Source organism: Theobroma umbraticum, unplaced genomic scaffold (genome assembly GCF_002168275.2).
Source record: "Theobroma umbraticum cultivar Fairchild unplaced genomic scaffold, ASM216827v3 scaffold_31.0, whole genome shotgun sequence".
NCBI lineage: Eukaryota > Viridiplantae > Streptophyta > Magnoliopsida > Malvales > Malvaceae > Theobroma > Theobroma umbraticum.
In genome coordinates, this window is record NW_018397283.1 from 256,189 (window position 1) to 275,696 (window position 19,508).

The 19,508-nt window shown below is 36.4% G+C and overlaps 4 protein-coding genes and 1 pseudogene across 5 annotated transcripts in view; all 5 read left to right on the top strand.

Annotated features, from left to right (window-relative positions):
- Positions 1–247: 247 nt before the first annotated feature.
- On the top strand, positions 248–1,525 carry LOC110428305 (UDP-glycosyltransferase 708G1 pseudogene; annotated as a pseudogene).
- Positions 1,526–4,768: 3,243 nt separating this feature from the next.
- LOC110428306 (UDP-glycosyltransferase 708G1-like) lies at positions 4,769–6,781 on the top strand. Its single transcript, XM_021444109.2, is given in 3 exon segments — positions 4,769–5,410; positions 5,413–5,529; positions 5,532–6,781. Coding segments are annotated over 3 exon segments (1,419 nt in total). The 5' UTR covers positions 4,769–5,187; the 3' UTR covers positions 6,611–6,781.
- Positions 6,782–6,930: 149 nt separating this feature from the next.
- On the top strand, positions 6,931–8,444 carry LOC110428313 (uncharacterized). Its single transcript, XM_021444119.2, has 4 exons — positions 6,931–7,146; positions 7,383–7,472; positions 7,561–7,657; positions 8,041–8,444. Exons 1-4 carry the CDS (start codon positions 6,936–6,938, stop codon positions 8,177–8,179), a joined length of 537 nt encoding a protein of 178 aa, XP_021299794.1. The 5' UTR covers positions 6,931–6,935; the 3' UTR covers positions 8,180–8,444.
- Positions 8,445–9,486: 1,042 nt separating this feature from the next.
- On the top strand, positions 9,487–17,328 carry LOC110428301 (appr-1-p processing enzyme family protein). The gene is made up of 15 exons (XM_021444105.2): positions 9,487–9,666; positions 10,200–10,538; positions 11,184–11,261; positions 11,457–11,512; positions 12,007–12,126; positions 12,230–12,300; positions 12,833–12,926; positions 13,135–13,338; positions 14,501–14,752; positions 15,118–15,226; positions 15,406–15,473; positions 16,336–16,405; positions 16,485–16,559; positions 16,646–16,737; positions 16,973–17,328. The coding sequence occupies exons 2-15, from the start codon at positions 10,224–10,226 to the stop codon at positions 17,046–17,048; spliced, it is 1,680 nt and encodes a 559-aa protein (XP_021299780.1). The 5' UTR covers positions 9,487–9,666; positions 10,200–10,223; the 3' UTR covers positions 17,049–17,328.
- Positions 17,329–17,784: 456 nt separating this feature from the next.
- Positions 17,785–19,508, top strand: part of LOC110428308 (uvrB/uvrC motif-containing protein) — a 3,721-nt gene continuing 1,997 nt past the window's right edge. Inside the window, exons 1-4 of one of the 2 annotated variants that reach the window (XM_021444115.1) lie at positions 17,785–18,306; positions 18,448–18,507; positions 18,850–18,944; positions 19,099–19,271. In XM_021444115.1, the coding sequence (XP_021299790.1) occupies positions 17,998–18,306; positions 18,448–18,507; positions 18,850–18,944; positions 19,099–19,271 (637 nt within the window). In that variant the 5' untranslated portion in view covers positions 17,785–17,997. Of the gene's footprint in view, positions 18,331–18,447; positions 18,508–18,849; positions 18,945–19,098; positions 19,272–19,508 lie in introns of both variants that reach the window. The other variant, XM_021444114.1, reaches the window with a different exon arrangement.

Genomic DNA, 19,508 nt, shown 5'->3' on the forward strand with positions numbered 1-19,508 from the left:
AATCTGATTTGAAATTATTAATTGACATTAAATAATTTTATGTCCGTATTTATAAATTAGTGCTTAATTACGTCATCTGGACATAACGTCGCCGTTCGGTTCTAGAAGATCCTTAGCACTCCGGCTGCTCTTCCATCGACTTCAGGCGGTGTTACGTAGAAGTAAATATAATCGTCACCATTTTGGCTTTATTTTACTGTGCTTGGGTTAGAGACCCTGTAAAAATCCCACTTTATAAATAAGAAGAGGATGGACACCCACTCTCTCCACTCATGTGAGCTACAGCATTGCAATCACAGTACGCTCTGTAACATGTCAAACTCCAATGTTATCCACACCAGTCTTCATGTAGCGCTCTTCCCTAGCTCTGGCATGGGTCATCTTATACCTTTCCTTCGATTTGCGCCTCGCTCTCCGCTGCCATTGTCAACTCACTTTGATCACCACAGACCCTGTGGTCTCCCTGGCTGAATCTCGACTCATCTCTCGTTTCCTCTCTGCCTTTCCTCAAGTTACTGAAAAGAAGATTACTCTCCTCCCTCCTGATCCAGCCACGACCAATGCCGCCGACCCTTTTACACTCCAATGGGAAACTATTCGCCGGTCAGCACATCTTCTCTCTCCTCTCATCTCGTCTCTATCTCCACCTCTCTCATTTATCGTCACCGATGTATCCTGCAGTCCTCTATCATTCCAGTCACTGCAAATCTGCGTCTCCCCAACTACATGCTTTTTATATCATCAGCCAAATGTTCTCCCTTTTGGCACACTTTCCTTCAACCAAGACTGATGATGGTTCTTTTCAATTTGGCAATGTCATTGAAATTCCTGGCATTCCACCAATACCCAGATCATCACTGCCTCCTGTACTTTTAAACTCAAACAGCCTATTTGCCAAAAATTTTTCAGAAAACAGTCAGGCTATCACTAAAGTGAACGGGGTTTTGATCAACACCTTTGAAGGCTAGAAAAACAAGCTCTAGATATGCTTAACACTGTAAAAGGTTGCCGCCAGTGTTCCCCGTCGGACCCCTTCTGCCCTGTGAGTTTGAGGGACCAGAATCTCTTGCCACTTTGGAGTGGCTTGAGGATCAAAGGAAGGGTCAATACTATTTGTTGCCTTCGGAAGTAGGACAGCCACGTCAAAGGAGCAAATAAGAGAGATTGGGATGGGGCTACACTTGAGTGGGTGTAAATTCTTGTGGGTGGTGAGGACTAAGATAGTTGACAAAAAGGAAGAAGTGGGTTTGGATGAGATACTCGGGTATGAACTCATGCAGAGGATCAAGAGTAGTAATAATGGTTTGATCGTAAAAGAATGGGTGAATCAATGTGAAATACTAAGTCATAAGGCTGTGGGTGGGTTCATGAGCCATTGCGGGTGGAATTCGGTGGTGGAGGCTGCCTTGAATGGAGTGCCTATGCTGGCATGTCCACAACGTCAGTTTGGGATCAGAGGATTAATCTAGAGTGGTGGAAGCCGCGGGATGGGTCCTGTGTGTGAAGAGTTCGGGGTGGGGTGAGGATGTTTGTTGAAGGAGAGGAGATGGGGAGAAAATTACAGAAACTCATGGCGAGTGAATCAATAAAACTGGAAGCCGCAAGAATCCATCAAGAGGCAAGGAAGGCTGTTGGGGTTGGCGGAAGTTGCGAGGATTCGCTTAAGAAACTTTTGCAGAGCTGGAACAAGGCGTAGTGAGAGATTCATGGATTCATTTCTTAGATAATTAGCAGCTGCGTGTCAGCTATTGTCTGTTTAGTGTTCTCATAAATGTTTTATTACCACTTGTTTGTGCCATATGTAGTCTTTGCTGAAGTTAATGCTAGCTTTGACAAGTGGATTCTGTGACATGTGAAAATTCACTTGTATTTCATGCACGTAGCTATGTTTTGTTTCTAATTTGAAGACTCAACGTGGTAATACACATGGGATCCATTTCATGGTTTTTTACACTTGTTAATCTCTTTAGAATAAGTGTTAATATGTTAATACAGATGTAGGCTCACGTATAAGTTTATTTGAAATGTTATTTTCACTGTGTGATCATCATGTGTTAAGTTTCTATTATGGTGCTCCATAACTGGCACATATTAAATAAAAGATCATCTTTTGTATCTTTATTTTATACAACATTCTTGTTCTAGGTTGCAGGTGGCTTTGTCTTTACCGGCCGGTGGCTATTCCGACAACAGCTGTTTATAATCTAATTAATAACATATTACTTCCTTGGCAATCAAAATCTCTCAGACCTGACCTTGATTTCTTGTCTCATTCCAGTCACCCGAAATCTGTCTCCCTACCTACATTTTCCATTACTGTGTGTCCAGGGCTGATGATGGTTCTTTTCAGTTCGGTGATGTGATCTATGTTCCAGGCATTGATCCACCAATACCAAGATCATCACCTGCTCCACCACTGTTCAACTTGAACAGTCATTGCAAAAGTTTTCTTAGAAGATAGTCCCATCTCTTGAAACTCAATGGGGTGCTGCTGTTCAACACGTTTGAATTGAAGAGCTAAAACGAGCATTCTCTAGAGATGCCTACTCAGAAATGCTAGGTGAAGAACATTTCCGACAGAGAATTTCGTTCAAAAATCTCTAATTGTAATTATATTAATCAATAATATGCATGTTCTTACAACTACCAAGACTAGATGTTAAATTTTGCAACTAATTATATACATCCATAATCACAGAGCAACTTCTGTATTATTAACTTTTGCATTGAGTTCACGTCCATGATTTGTCATGTTTCAAAGGTACAGCATGGGCCACTTGTTTCAGAATTCGAATGGTTAATATATGAACCACGTATCCTACTTTGCATGGTGCATTAAGATTCTGGCTAGTGCATCTGTAGACTGGCAACTAAGGAACAGGGAGGGGCCTGGTTTATCAGGGTTGTACAGACGTGGGGAGCCATGCTAGTTGAACCCTAGCATGGCTTTACCGTTCACTGCTGGCCCTTTGCGGACAACAGCTTTCTCCACCACATTCGCGACTGATGACCCACATTGTAAATAATGTTGCAGGGCCTTACATTAAAACAGAAACCAAACTCGACGGTGCAATTTCTAGGAATAGGCATCAAAAACAAAAATCTAAAGGTTTTAAAATGAACGCTGAAAGATATAAATCCAAAGACTAAAGAAAAGAATACTGTGAAAGTTCAAACAAGCTTACTTCATGCAGCATTTAATAACCAAATGGAAATACAAACAACATGCTTCAAATTCTAGTTAATCAAGACAGTTTTGAACATCTACTGTTTACCATATTTGTTCTTCATAGTTGTCTGCTTTTTATGTTCCTTGTGTTCATGGACTTACTCAAGCTATGTTCACTACTTTTGGTTTATGGTTGTTTGAACTTTTGTTGTTGCTGGTAAGTAAGAGCAAATGCTTCCAACTCGACATCAGCAAAATCCTGACCTACCATTTTTGTTCCGGTGACTTTTAGTTTTTTTTTTTTTTTCAGTCAAATGAAATATGTATTAAGATAATTGAAATTATAGTGTAAAGATCAGCCCATATATGAGGATCAAGGTCAAGATACACAATCATGCCACCCAAGCAAGGGATTTAGACCCCAAATTTAGAGAGGTCTCATAATTTTATACCAATTATAATATAATTAATTATATTATAAATATAATAAAAGTTAAGATAATTAATAAAATATTTAACTATTCTATCATGTCTAATAAATATCTTTTTTTCTCTCACTTCTCTAATAATTCATTTCTCATGCCAATAATTCTCAACTATTTATCTCATTTCTCATTAAAAATATGTAAAAATAAAAAATAATTAATAAAAATAACATATTCTCTCATGTCCCTAATTATGTGCTTAATAAATCTCAATTTTTATTATTTCTCAATTCCTACAATTTTATTAATTCTCAACTATTTTTCCTATCTCCAATCAACTAACAGTAATATAAATGTGCATCTGCTATGATTTCTTTTAAAGAAATTGCATCTAAAATAAACATAGAACTTATATTCTGTTATACTCGTATTATTTACAGAAAAAAATAATTTGCTAAGAATATTGAAAATGAAATAATAAGATCTCTTGAATAATCATTTAGAATTAGTTACTTCTTAAATAAATTAGATCAATTAATTTTTCCACCCCAAGGGAGATTTGAACAATTTAAGATATATGAACTATTTTTTATTTTCTATTTAGCGGTAAAAAATTGAAGTCATTAAACGATAAAAGTTTAAAAGAATGTTGTCAAAATAACTAGTCTAATATTGATGGTTTAAATTTATTTTCAGAGGTAAATTTTTTTAAAAAAAATTATACAAATGGAAGATATAACAGTCTAATTGACATACTTAATCACATAAAAAGTCTCAATTCTTTTTCAAATGCATATATTGTTTTTGGAATAATGTTAATAATTCCAATAGATGTTATTTTAGAAAAAAAAAATTAAATTAAAATTATTAAAATCTTATTTAGATTGATTATGTTTCAAGAAAAATTAAATGTATTAACTATATTATCAATTAAAAAAATTAGAAGAATTTAATTATAAAAGTATAACTAAGAATTTTACATCTCAAAAAGTTAAAAATATAAATTTTTAATAATTTTTTTTAAAAAAATTTAATAAAAAAAATTTCATTTAAATATTTCGGTTTAAACATTGAAAATTATTGTACCACTCTGCATTGATGCCATGACATGTACGCAGCCAAAGCATAGACAGCAATCTAATAAGAAAGAACATTTCGAATCCGTCTCGTATTTTGTTGTTAAAAACCGATTCGAGCGAACCACAAAGTTCAAAACTTGACACCATAAATTGTCATCTACTGACCAAAACGTGACACCATAAACTATCATCTACTGCTTGTGCGCCATCTGCCAAGGCTCAACCAACCCAAGATTGCAAAAAGAATAAACCATGGCATGCCCCAGCAAGAAGGTTAGTTGGCTTACTGGTTTGGCTGACCAGTAGAACAATTAAGCAACCGGTCCCCATTCATTTATTGATTCCCAGTCCTTGATAATGGTCGATCTGATGACTTGTTAATTATTTGTACTAAGATTTTCTTCCCCCAAAAGTTTTAAACCCCACAACATACCAAAAACAATCCTCAGGTCCTCACCGATTTTCTCCACTCAATTTCCAGGCTTGAGCTTCCCAATTACCAGGCTTAGTTATCATGTCAAACTCGGACGGTATGCACTCCCATCGTCATGTTGCTCTCCTCCCCAGCTCTGGCATGGGTCACCTGCTGCCTTTCCTTCGGCTTGCTGGCTTTCTTATCAGCCAACGATGTCAGGTCACGTTAATCACCACACACCCCATAGTCTCCTTGGCTGAATCTCAACTTATCTCTGGTTTCCTCTCTGCCTTTCCTCAAGTTTCTGAAAAGAAGTTCACACTTCTCCTCTTGACCCGTTAACTGCCAATTGCAGTGACCCTTTTAAGCTCCAGTGGGAAACTATTCGCCGATCAGCGCACCTCCTCTCTCCTCTCCTCTCCTCGCTATCTCCACCCCTGTCTTTATCGTCACTGATATGACCGTGATGTCTTCTGTAGTTTCAGTCACAGCTAATCTCTGTCTCCCTAACTACATCCTCTTCACAACATCAGCCAGAATGTTCTCCCTCTTTGCACACTTCCCTTCGATTGCTGAGTCCAAGACCGACTGTGGTTCTTCTCGGTTTGGGGATGAAATTAGAGTTCCAGGCCTTGGTTCACCAATCGCTGTGTCGTCACTTCCTCCAACACTTCTAGACTTAAACAGCTTCTTTACGAAAAATTTCTCAGACAACAGTCGAAGTATCAAGAATGTCAATGGAGTCTTGATCAACTCTTTTGAAGGGCTCGAAAAGCAATCTCTGAAGATGCTTACTGTTGGAAAAGCAATAGGAGGGTTGCCTCCAGTGTTTCCTGTTGGACCTCTACTGCCCTTGGAGTTTGAAGGGCAATCTTCTTTTGCACCATTGAAGTGGCTTGAGGGTCAAAAGGAAAGGTCGGTAGTTTATGTCAGCTTTGGCAGTAGGACACCTATGTCAAAGGAGCAAATAAGAGAGTTAGGGACCGGGCTGGTACTAAGTGGATATAAATTCGTTTGGGTGGTGAAGAGTAAGGTAGTTGACAAAGAGGAAGACGAAAGCTTGAATGAGATTCTTGGGCAGGAGCTGAAAGAGAAGATCATGAACAATGGATTGGTTGTAAAAGAATGGGTGAATCAGTGGGAGATACTGAGTCACAAAGCTGTCGGTGGATTTATAAGCCACTGCGGATGGAACTCGGTGGTGGAGGCTGCTTGGCATGGAGTTCCCGTGCTTGGATGGCCACAACATGGGGACCAGATGATCAATGCAGAGGTGATAGAGGGAGGTGGATGGGGGCTGTGCATGAAGAGTTGGGGATGGGTTTCTGACACTGTGGTGAAGGGAGAGGAGATTGGGGACAGAACTAAAGAGCTAATGGGGAGTGAAATGTTGAAATCGACGGCTGCAAGAATCAGTGAAGAGGCTAGACAGGCTGTTGGGGTTGGTGGAAGTTGCGAGAATATGGTGAAGAAACTTTTCCAGAGCTGGAAGAACACAGGACAGGATGGCATAATTAATTAGCAGCTTGGTGGCAGCTGCTCTGTTTACCGTTTTAGACCAAGTCAAATGCTAATTAAGGAATAATTACCATGAAAATCTGTAGCTTTTCCTTTTGGATCCTATTATCTCTTCTTTTTCATCTCAAGTATTGATTAATTAAGTAAATTTGATGGCAGATTTTGACTGAGGAAATGGAATTTGTCCCCAGAGATAAAAGAATACCTTAAGATAATGTCATTAATACTAAATCTATTAAGTTAATATCAACCGCACATTGTTTTTTTGCCTCCTCTTTTGTCCCCCATCGCCTATCGACTCCAAAGAGAGAGAGGCCAACAGCCCAACAATGATTTGCTTAACAGCCTCCTCTCTCCCAAGCAACCTCTTCCCAATCTGTCAAAACCCCATTTACCTTCATAAAAGAACCTCAACCAGATGCAGTAAAAACCTGAAAGCTTCTTCTTCTTCATCGTCTTGTTTACCATTGAACCGGGTGCTACACAAGTCTCTTTTTCCTTTGGCTGCTTCAGTTACTATCTTCCTCTCTCCATCTCCAGGTAGATAGAGTCAGCCCCTATTTGTTCTGTTTATCATCTGAGTTAATGTTGGGTTTGTTATTTCATGGCTTCAGCTATTGAGTTGAGCAGTAGGCTGAGTTGGGTTGTCTTTCTTTTGCAAGTTGAATGACACTGCAATGTTATATCCGCGTGGAATTCATCAAATTTCATGGTTGTAGAAATTAAAGATATAATAGAAAATGATCACTTGAGCTTCTGGTTTTTCCTTTTGGCAGCTAAAGCTGGATTCCTGTCAGGATTCTCTGGAATAGAATCAGTTCCTGGTCCTCAATTACCTCAAATTGACTTCTTACACCGCTTCAACGGTTTGATTCTCTCTAATTTTTAACTAATACTGTGATTCTGTGCCTTGAGTTCAAGTTTTATGAGACACAATGGCCTTTCATTATGCAGAAGAAAATCAGAAGAAGTACGCTGAAGCTGATGAAAGATTCAAGTCATCCCCCTTGCTCAAGCAGCTGTTAGAGAGGTCAAAGCAGAACCAAGAAAGGTAATTCAACATTTGCCCTTTGGACTTGAGCTAGTTGTCTTATTATAATAATGTAGATTTTTACATTTGCCATTGCTGTAAACATAAAGTTCACCTCTAGCAAAACCCATTGTATCAAGCAGGCTAGTTTGAGAATTGAAACAATGCCAACAAAACCTCTGCTTGATGTGAGCTAATGTCCCAAACCTGAGGCAGAAAATTTTTACTGCATCAAACCAAAATTTTCTAATAAATAAGGATTTTACAATGTACTGTCCTTGGGCAAAGTTTAGCTTTGAATGGTTGGGGAGTTGCAGGTTGAGACTTTGAGCTTATTTCCATCAGTTACAGTGTTAAAAACATTTGATTGTGATGTTCTTTTTCTGCAATGTGGTAATTTCCAGGAACAGGCAGGAAACTCTGGATAGGTACTGCCTACGTGGGGCAGAGTGGGGTATAGGGGATTGCTCAGTGGAGGCAATGTCGCCTGAAGAGAAAGAAAGCTTCATCGCCATGTTGAAGCAGAAGTCTGGAGTAAAATGAATGGAGGGTGTTCAGGTCAAAGCCTCCCCTTCGACTAAGAGTAGAAGCAAATCCCAACATGGCAAGAACCCTTTTTGCCCTCCATTTCTTAGACAAAGTAAACATGTAATGGTGTTGGTTATAGGCATTTTGGTGAGGGAAGATGAAAGCCATGCTTGGATTGAAATGGCATGCTACTTAAGCATATGACTGGATGAGTACTTGTCTCAAATCTTTTGTAGCTTGAAGTTTTCTCTTTCAATGGAAAGAAACAGTTGCTTATAAGCTTTATGTGTGATGCTTGCAATCCAACCCTAAAAGACAGCAAATCAATGGTTAAATAACTTCACAAATGAGGGACTGGATGAATGCTTCCTCATGCTTAAATTAATCAAATAATTTACCAATTGCATCCTTATATAAATAAAGAAAATCCTTGCTTACGCGATGATGATCGAGTTTTTAAACTTCATAAACATGGTTAAAAAGGACCAACGCATATATAGAATAATTCATTAAGTTTATATCAAATTTATGCTTATCCAGATACTTAAGGCTTTATTATTTAAATTTTTAAATTTATTATAAAGTTTTTTTGATATTTAAACTTGGTCTAATCAAGTTTGAATATAATTTTTAATTTTCAATCTAAAAAAAAATGTTCGAAGATATCAACTAATTAATTTACATGGGAAGGCTAAAAATAAAATGGCTATTTAATTTTTTATTGCAAAATTTAGGGGTAAGTGAATGGTTAACTTGATGAATTCTGTTAAGAAATTTTTATATCAAATTAACTAAATAATTTTTAGAAATTAATCAAACAAAGCAAAAATCAAGTATCGATCGATTAATTGATTAATTAAATCAAATATATTAATTTGATTGGTAATATAATTAATAGAAAATTTCAAACTCAAACTCAATTTTCGTACTTTTATATTTTATATACTAATCAAAAGTAAATAAATTTAAATTATGCAATCCTAACAAAATCATAAACTTAATAACATTAAAATTTTCTAACAAACGTAAACAAAAATATACTAAAATACACACCTATATACTTTTAATCTTAAATTGGTTAATTTGGGTAATCAAAATAACCCATTAAGTTAATTAATTTAGTATGATCATTTTCGAGTTAATCAAACCGTTTTAACCAAATTTATTCAATTCCTATAATTAATTCAATTTTAACAGAAATTTATTCGCCGAGACAAAAATTTAACTTGACAGCATGAAAGTATAAAAGAGAGGGCCTTAAACGGAATATACAGAAAGTTGGAGGGCCCCTGACATCATGAGTCAAAACTGACAGAAAAAGATAATCAAGTATTAGTTTTGTTTTTTTTCACTCAAATCCATTTCTGGCCAAAATGAGCATCGCAACCGCCAGCTCATCGACCCAGCAATAGTAGTTGTATTTTCCTCATTTATAGAAATAAAAATTAAAACCCAAAATTAAATTGAATATCAATTTTGATTCCCAAGCTTCTCAATTTCAGGTACGTTCGTAAATCCATCTCTTAATTTTGATGGGTTTTTTTTGAATTTTGATTTTGTTTGGTCAATTATTTAGTTTTTTACGAAAGCTCGGAGTATTGGGTTTTCCAACACGTAATTGCTTAATTTTTTGAGGCTTAATTTGGTTGTTGTTGCTAATTTTTTATAGGAATTTGTTTAATTCCGGCATTTCGCGTATAATGAATTATGGATTTCAGTTTTCTTGCTTATTCATGTATGTTTATGGTGTCAAATCAAGGTGATTTGAGAATTGGGAAATTTTTGAGAAGTCGGTTTTGGTGATTGATATCTCAATACGTTAAAGAGTCATGAACTTTGTTGATGATCATTGATAAAAATTCTCCTTCTTTTGGTTCAAATATAGATTCTATTCGGATATTTTTTGTTATTTTGAGGTGGGGATCGTGTGAATTACCTTTTGTTTTTGTTTTTTTTTTTTCATTATGTAATTCATTATTTATTTTGGTTGGTTGAAGTTTGAGTTCCTAAAGGACTTGTGATTCACTATTGGTAGGGACTCTGATTGGGAGTTGGGACAATGTATCGGACAGTGGCTACAGCCACGACCAGGGGGGGAGTCCCAACTGATAATGGGGACTCTGTTGTGACCTTGGATCAAGTCCCACGATGGAGTGATGCAGAGTATAGGTCTTCTTTGGAGTATGAGAATGAAGATCCTTCGTTTTCGAATTCGTATTTCCCTGACCCCTTAACATCTCCTGGGGAGGAGAGTAGTAGCAATGGGATGGTGTCGAGGTTTCCTGTTGATCATGAAATAAACTCAAAGATATATTTGTGGAGGGGACAGCCGTGGAACCTTGAGGTTGATGCTGTTGTTAACTCTACAAATGAGGTAAGCACCAAGTTTCCCAACCTTATCTAATTAATAGAGATGCAAAATATTTTGAAGAAGTACATCAATTGCTTTATCTTTGGTTATGGACAACCTTGCATTTTTCTCACTTACACATGTATGTTATATGGTTAAGCCAATATGGAAAGGAAATGATGAGAAAAAAGAGTGTTAGTAACATTGGAACTGTACTGAATTTCTATTGAGGATTGAAGTGATAAAAAAAAGGACTGACTTTAAAGGAGGCTTGATTGGTTTTCCAATGGGTAGGTGAAATTGACCTGCATGTGCTTTACAATTTTATTCAAAATCTTAGAACTGAACTGAGGTGAGATTTTTTTTTGTTCCCACAGTTGAGTATATTTTAAAATTAATTTATGCTTGTGTATTTTCATTTTATCTACCCTTAAGGACTTGAACTTTCTTCTTTGTATATCTAACAATGTGGAAAAAGTTGTAAAATTGTTGGGCTTTTTACTTAACCTTTGTGCTAACTTGAGTGGGTAAGTTTGATACTTAATGTGCAGATATGAGGAATTTGGTTAACGTTTTGATCCCATTAAGGATCAAAGTTCCTTAGCTAAGAACATATCATTATTTAAAGATGTAAATATTCTGATATGCTCTTTGCCTGCATGATTGCAGAACTTGGATGAAGCACACAGCAGTCATGGTTTGCATGCAGCAGCTGGACCTGGTCTTGCAGAAGAATGCGTAACACTGGTATGCTCAACATTAATCAGGAAGAAATTATATGAGAACTTTTTCCATGGATGCAGTTCATGATCTGTTGCACCATTTGATAGTTCCGTTCTAAGCTTTTTTATAGCATATGAAAAAGCTTTGTGATTTTGAAGCATGCTGCTGGAAATAAGTAAACCTAAAGCAAGAATGACTTAATGTACCTTTTATGGACAGGGTGGATGCAGGACAGGGATGGCCAAAGTTACTAATGCATATGATCTTCCTGCTAGGTGAGTATGTTCACATACTTGTGTGACTTAGACTGTATAGAGACAATGTGTTTTCAAGGATATTATCTGACACTTGCATCTGATGCACTTCAATAAAGTGCTCTATAAATCAGACTGATAATTGTCTTTCAAAAAAAAAATGAGAATGATAATTCCTTTTTGTTTATAGTCGAGATGTAATGCTTTCCTATAAATCTTTTAACTGTTTCACTTGCCTTTGTTTTTCGTTTGTTCATAATTTATTGCAGAAGACTGAGGAATATAATAGCATGACGTCATCATTTTGTTTTAATCATGCTTTGCTCAGTTTTGTGATCATGCTGCATGAGCTGTGGTTCATACCTCTCGTTTGAGCAGCTCTGATGACTTGCTTGTTATATTCTTTATTATAGAATCCATTTGGTTCAGTTTGCACTGAAAGTGTTATAATTAAATTGTAGCCATGAAATCTTGTCTTGACTGAAAACTGATGGTTTTATGTATCATATTGTTAGGAGAGTTATCCATACTGTTGGTCCCAAGTATGCAGTAAAGTATCACACTGCTGCTGAAAATGCTCTGAGTCATTGCTATCGATCTTGCCTGGAACTTCTCATTGATAATGGTCTTCGGAGGTTTGATATTGCAGATGTTATACACTGTATTTCTTGAATTTGTTTACTACTCTGTTGTTTTGTGGAGTAAGATAATTATTATCCTTTTCATGTACTAATGCAGTATTGCTATGGGCTGTATATACACAGAGGCTAAAAACTATCCCCGTGAACCAGCTGCACATGTGGCTATAAGTGAGAAAATTTCGTACACGTTACGGCTACTTTTTTGCTTCTGTTGATATTTTGTGAACTAAAATATCTGGAATTACTTTTCGTACACGTTACGGCTTCATTATTCTAATGCTGTTATTACAGAATGTGGTGAATTAAAATGCAAGGAAATTTTGAAATGTTTTTCTTATGAAATGAACAAGAAAAATAATATAAAATGTTATGTTTTGAATATTTGCGATGGATCCAATGCCATTTGTGCCTCTAATTTTCCTAAGTTGACTGTTTCAATGTGCTATAGGAATACAATGTTCTTGGAGCCATTGACTTTTGTGGACTGTTCCTTGCCTTTTTAAAGCATTTAATTGACAATACATGTCATCTGAAATTTTCATCACTAATACATGGTTTTTACAGGGGTGAAATTGCTTTAAAAAAAGAAAGAAGAACGCTATCTGTTTGCATTTACATCCCTTTGTTTCATATTAATATGTTATTGAAAGTGTTTATGAGGTTGAATGTTTCTGGATTCAAACATTTTCCTGTTCTTCAGGGACTGTTCGGCGATTTCTTGAAAAGCAGAAAGATAAAATTACTGCTGTCGTTTTTTGTACTAGCACATCACCTGATACTGAGATCTATAAGAGGTAATCGTACTAGTTTTATTCATTTCTACTACCTTGCAAAGATGGCTTGCTTATTTTGATGCATTGTCACGATGCCTTCATTTCTTCTTACTTTTTTTTTTCCTTTTATAAGAATGCGTTGTTATGAGGTATTTTTTTTCTTCTTTTTCCTTTCATTTAAAATACTATAGGTCTGAGGTGTCGTCTCATTTAATACTGTAAATTGTAGATTGCTTCCACTTTACTTTCCTCGAGATAAGCATGAGGAGGAGGTGGCCATGACTAAGCTTCCTGCCGATGTTGGGGATGAGAATGGTGAGACTATCATAGATGAGCGTAAAATCAGAATAAAGCCATTGCCCAAAAAGGCCATCCCAAAGCCTCCCCAAGCTCCAGTTGAACTCCCTGTTAGTGATGTAGGTTTGGTACGAAGGTCAGTAACTCTATTTCATGATAAAAGTCGTTATCATTTTTATACTTTTTTATATTCACATCTTGGTCATAGATTGATCAATAAATGCATCATAATGTGAAGATATTGGAATGTAGGTGTGCCTATATCACAACCTTGTGAATTTGTTGGTTTGATATGCTCTCTTTCCAAAAAAGTATTGCTTAATATATCTAAGTGACTAAGTACTTTTCACAGAGTAATAAATCAATACTTCAGATTCCATTCAAGCATTTTCTTGTGATAGTGAGTTTAACTTATAACCAGAGTAGATTTTGATTCAATATTTTGGATTCCTTTGAGCATATTTCTTTCTGTGGCCGAGTACTACTTGCAACCATGGTTGTTTTTAAGATATTTGAAAGGTCTCTATTTCTCTCTTAGCCAATGACTCACATCTACACTTGCACATGCATTTGTGTACTTAAACACATTTAAAAGCTATGCACTTTATGAAGGGTGGTTTTTAATGAAATATCCTTTGCCTGTCCATATTTAAAAGTTATGGACTTTATGAAGGGTGGTTTTTAATGAAATACGCTTTGCCTGTCCACATTAAAAGCTATGCACCTTATAAAGGGTGGTTTTTAATGAAATATGAATTGCTTTCCCTATCATTTCTGGAGGTTATGCATTTCACCATTTTATTTGATCTCTCTATCTTGCACACATATGAGCACGCATGTGGACACATGAATACTCACATAATAGCCACATGCTTTAGCGAGGTCGGTTTTAAATCTCTTGGATGAAATATGTCCCTGATGGCTCTTCCTTTTCTAGAAATTATGTAGTGCTTTCATATTTGTTGCCATATGTGGATGTCTGCATCTTGCTATATGCTTTGATCATATATGAGATATGCATTATTCTAGCTTTGTAGATTTTTTGGGTTTTGACTTTAGAGAAAGATATTATGAAAGCAAGAAGTAAAACTTGTTACTTTTTTTACTTATTATGTCTAGTTGCTAGATAGTTATGTTTGGCGAAGTGTAACAAACTATTGCTCCTCTGAGTTTCCATGTAGTTTCATGTATTTGCTCTCTTCCAATTATCGTGGTTCTCTTCTAATTATGCTAAATGATCGCTGCCTATTTGAATTTCAAGTCATCAAATGACTATTGGATGATTGTTACTCTTTCAGGAATTCAAATTACTTGGATACATATTTGGATCCCGCTTTCATGTCCTTGATCAAAGATCCAGATCAGAGACGCCAGGAACAATGGGAAAAAAATGCTCAAGCACAAGGTGGTTGGAACTGTGCTAAGATGCTTGGATTTGGTGACCTTGGTGGGCCTCCATTATCGGCTGCTGAAGAATACTCACTTCACTCCAGATACCTCGCCAAGGCAAATTCTCTTAATCTTTCTGAAATTGCAGAGATGAAAATTGTGTAAGTGTATTGTGCAGATATCCTTTAACTTTTTCCTATCTTGAGTTAGCATTCTGTTTTATTTTATTTCATTATTTTTGAGAATCATTTGGTCAAACTTTTCGTTTCCATTGAATAATTTGGGTGTCCCTGTAGTGTTAGTGTTACTAGGATATTATACACTATTCACACAGCTGAAGTCGTCAGACTGTTGACTCTTTACTCTCCCTTACAGTCTTCTGAATTTCCGATTTTTATTTGTTGACTTTGCTAACTGTATGTGGGGCCATGTTTTGTTTATAGTATGAGACTCATCAATTCCATACATGCTTGGATTGGTCCTGGTCTGAATATAATGTTTAGTTAGTTTATTTGTTTTATGTCAGTTACCGTGGGGGAGTGGACAGTGAAGGTCGCCCTGTTATGGTTGTTGTTGGAGCACATTTTCTGCTACGGTGTCTTGAGCTTGAACGTTTTATTCTCTATGTTGTAAAGGTATAAGCTTACTGGTTGGTTCATTTGGACTTTTAAAATTCCAAACACAGACTCATTGATTGCACATCATTTTACACTGCTTGATTTTGGGAAAATTTTTGTGGTTATGGATGCCTAAAAGCATATTTGTATTCGAAACTGACCTTTTGAGCTAATATCATCGTTCGATTTTTATTCAGGAATTTGAACCCTTAATACAGAAGCCTTATACTATTGTATACTTTCACTCTGCAGCATCTTTACAGATGTAAGTATTGTATGGCTTGCAGAATTTTGGTTAAATTTGATGCGCTTCTAAGCAACTACAGGGGGTAAATGGTTGTGTGGTGGGGGGGGTGGGTGGGTGTTGGGGGTGTTGGTTAAATGTTTGGATTCTTTAAGTGGAAGGTTTTAGACCTTATTCTTCTGATAGCAATATTTCCCCTTTTATGTTATTAGCTCATAACCATTGCTTGTATAAGCAATGAATTCTCAACCCATTTCTTTAAGGTTATTAATAAAACTTTTATAGGGTAGCTGGGCCCTACAGGAACTTCCAGCATAAAAAAGAAGAAAAACCCCATTTCTTTAGGGTCATCAATAGCATGGCTGTTGGTTATCATGCTTTTCCCAGTGCGAAAGTTTAGTTTGATCTGATTGTTAAAGATTAACGTATATTAAAACAGATATGAAGCCACCCACTATTCAGAGAAGAAACAGTGATGCTATTGGAAAATTGAACTTGCTGTACAACTGCATGTGATTTTATTAAACAATGATCCATAATTTCTTTTACACTTGTGACAGCTGGTCAATTTTTATGCTTCTCATACAAGTCATTCTGTGAAATTGCATATAAAATTTTTGGGTACCAGAGGAGTTCCTAGACGTTGATAGAAGTAACAGATAATGGCTCATAGGCAATTGCATAGTTAAAGCAATGAAAACAAACTAAAAAGTTGTGCCTTTTCAGAAGAATCTAGATTTGGAAATTTCCATTTTAATCAAAACAAAATGATCTTGGTACAACACCATTATATAATCAAGATTGTCTTTGTATGCATTTTCAGAATTCAATTTGTTTTTTATCCTTCGATGCTCATGTTATTTTCTCTTTCTGGAATAACCAGCCAACCAGACTTAGGATGGATGAGAAGATTACAGCAAATACTTGGTCGAAAGCACCAACGTAACCTGCATGTATGCAGCTCAACTATTCCATCTAATCTGAATATACATTTACAGTCGTAGTTTTGATCTTCTTTCTTGTTTGGTATAGGCAATATATGTTCTTCATCCTACCTTTCACTTGAAGGCTGCAATTTTTGCTCTGCAAATGTTTGTGGACAATGTGGTATGTCTTAATTGTTTCTCGTCGAAGAATGATTTACCTGTTCAGGAATTTTGCTGTAACTTGATGTTCTCGGAATTTAACTATAGGTGTGGAAGCAAGTGGTATATGCGGATAGGCTTCTGCAGCTATTCAGATATGTTCCTCGTGAGCAATTGACCATCCCCGATTTCGTGTTTCAGTTGAGTGCTCTAGTTTAATCTAATTATTATTTCAAATGAAACATGGCATCATTTCTAATCTGTAGGCAAGGGGCATTCTTCTGCAGTGTTATAATTACATCAATGCAATTCAGTTATTCAACAGTTTGCCTTATTAAGCTTATTTATATGTTGAGTGCTTACGATATAGAACACGAACTGAAAGTAGGATAAGAGAGTTGATTCTAATCTTTTTTGTTGAAATGATCATTGCAGGCACGATTTAGAAGTGAATGGCGGAAAGGGTCTTATTGTGGACCCCAGAACGAAATATGTATACCATCGACCGTAGACATTTAAATACAGTTTCACCAGTTGGAAAAAAGCCACTGATTCTTGTTTTGATTTCTCTTCAACTGTATTTTCTAGGCAGGGTGGGGGGTTTGTTTTTGGTGGTGGTTTATCGTGTAGAAATAGTCAAAGTTCTTAGTTTATTGAGCAATGATATGTTTGTTTTATGATGAGGAAAAGTAATATTATCTCTCTCTTGTATCATCTTAAATGATTTGTTAATAATATTTCAGGGTGATCTGAGCTTTCGATTGAAAGCTGAGCAGTTGGCTTTGTTACAATGTGTTATTCTCTCTCTCAATCATCATCATGATTTCTTCATCATTCCAGGATCTTTCTGAGTTCATTTTAACCTTTGTTCTGGAATAATGAGTGTACATTCTGCCCTTAAAGCTCATCAGACAGATTTGAATTGGATATCAGAAAAAGAAATTTCAAGTTCTTACCGTTGAAATAAGATATCGAGTCAAAGTTCATTGGACAAATACATCTGAGGATTTGATTTATAGTTGGTGCATGATCTTTTTGTTTAAAGAACAGTATTTCAATCAGATGTATCGAAAAAATGAAATTTCTAAATCCTAACAGGATTAGGAGAACAAGGAATGGATTAATGTGGGCTGTGGCCCAATCGGCCCAAATAATATCACATAGTCCAAAAGAATTCCACGTGTCAGGACTTTGTTGAATAACACTCTCAACTCCCTAATCCAGACTGCATATGATTTTGACCCCGATAAAATTTTGATTTTTCCGTTTCTTTCCCCTTTGGTTTTAATTTCGTTAACCTGTGTCCCTCTGTTTCCAATCTACTCACTGAAACTAATCGATGAGAATCATTGTCTCCCTCGCTTCTCTCTTTTTTGTCGTAAGATACTGATATTTGATTCCAGAATTTCCTTGTTCTTACTTTCCGGCGACTTTCCGGTGGTTTTTATCATAAAAGGAAAATGGTGCAGAGCCTTTCATTAAGCACCTTAACAACCTCCGGAAACACGGCTGTTTATGGGTCAGAGGTGGTGGGGAGGCAACATTATGAGATAGTTGGGAAAACCCATTTGAAATCTAGGATTGGTAGACAATCTCTCTGGCATGGGTATGTACCAAGTTTTTTCTTTAAAGGCAACGCCAATTTGTTAAGGAAAAGGGATTTGCGGGTTAAAGCCGGATGGCCATTTAAAGGAGGTGATCAGGAGTTGGGTGCGAGCTCAGAGCGTAGTGAGACTGCTAATGAGGATATATTGATTTTCTTTTTCCAGGTGGACTTGGCTACGCAAGTACAGGTTTTGATGTCAGCTTCTTATTTCTAGGATAGGACTTCATTGTCTTTTCTTTCATGGGCAAATTGTTTCCACTTATCTCTCAGTTTTTCGGGTTGCTTGTGTATTTTGGATTTGCAGCGTGCTTTGAATTTGGAAGAGTATGAAATTGCCCAGCAACTTAGAAACAAGCTTACTGAGGTATGTCCTGACATCTTTCACCCCAGGGGCCTCTATAACATATTGCTGGATCCTTTTTTTATGCTTGGCCATCAACTATTGAAGAAATGATTAGTCTGGGAGAAACTTTCATTTTTCTTTTTAACCCATTGCATGTATAATTTATTTATTTACTGGAATTGATTGACGAAATGATATTGTTGCTGCAGAGGATCATTTTCATTCAAACTTTACACTAACATGTCATAACATCATGAATTTATGTATGCTTGGTTGCCACAATGTGTACCCAAGTCTCTTCATGATAAATGGAGTTGGCAAATGTGTATGCTGTGTGTTTATTAACAAGATTCCCCTTTTAAGGTTGAAGCAGAAATACTTAAGCAGAAAGAAGCTAAAAGAGGATTGTCCTCAAAGAGTGAAGCCCAAGATACGGCTATAAGTATAGTGCGTCTACGGTGAGTCTCACATTTAGTTATCTGCATTTCTTCTTAGGGTGCATATAATTGATTTTTGAGAAAAAGTGTTCATTTTGACTTAGTTTCTTTGTAATTTGCTCCCTTGGTTCATTTGGGGTGCTTTAGATTATTGATTTTATTTGTTTCACTTCAGTGGAGACCTGCAGAATGCAATTGAGACTGAGAATTATGCTTTGGCAGCTAAATTACGGGATGACATTTCCAAACTTGAGGCAGAATCTTTGGCTGCATCTGCGAAAGCATTGGCTTATGAAAATGCCCAATATGCATTTCGTTTGGGACAGAAAGTTCAGCACAAAATTTTTGGTATATAATCAATATGATTTCCACTACATTATTTGAACTTTCTTTTGCCTCCTTATGTAGTTCTTGTCTTTCCCTTTCCCCTAAATTCCAAAAGCAGATGGTAGTATCGGGAATTGACTTCTTTGTCTTTTTTTATTTAATAACTCCGGCTTCATTATGTTGAAGCATCAGGACTTGTCATGATAGGAAATTGCTACAGTTTTTGTACTCACTCAGGGGGCGGGGGGGTTTGTTGTT

Bases quoted from the DNA above. Each gene is read 5' to 3' on its own strand.
- LOC110428313 (XM_021444119.2), top strand. From the start codon at position 6,936: ATGATTTGCTTAACAGCCTCCTCTCTCCCAAGCAACCTCTTCCCAATC. The intron at 7,147-7,382 runs GTAGATAGAGTC...TCCTTTTGGCAG, and splicing joins CTTCCTCTCTCCATCTCCAG to CTAAAGCTGGATTCCTGTCA. The intron at 7,658-8,040 runs GTAATTCAACAT...GGTAATTTCCAG, and splicing joins TCAAAGCAGAACCAAGAAAG to GAACAGGCAGGAAACTCTGG.
- LOC110428301 (XM_021444105.2), top strand. From the start codon at position 10,224: ATGTATCGGACAGTGGCTACAGCCACGACCAGGGGGGGAGTCCCAACT. The intron at 12,301-12,832 runs GTGAGAAAATTT...CCTGTTCTTCAG, and splicing joins AGCTGCACATGTGGCTATAA to GGACTGTTCGGCGATTTCTT. The intron at 16,406-16,484 runs GTATGCAGCTCA...TGTTTGGTATAG, and splicing joins AGCACCAACGTAACCTGCAT to GCAATATATGTTCTTCATCC.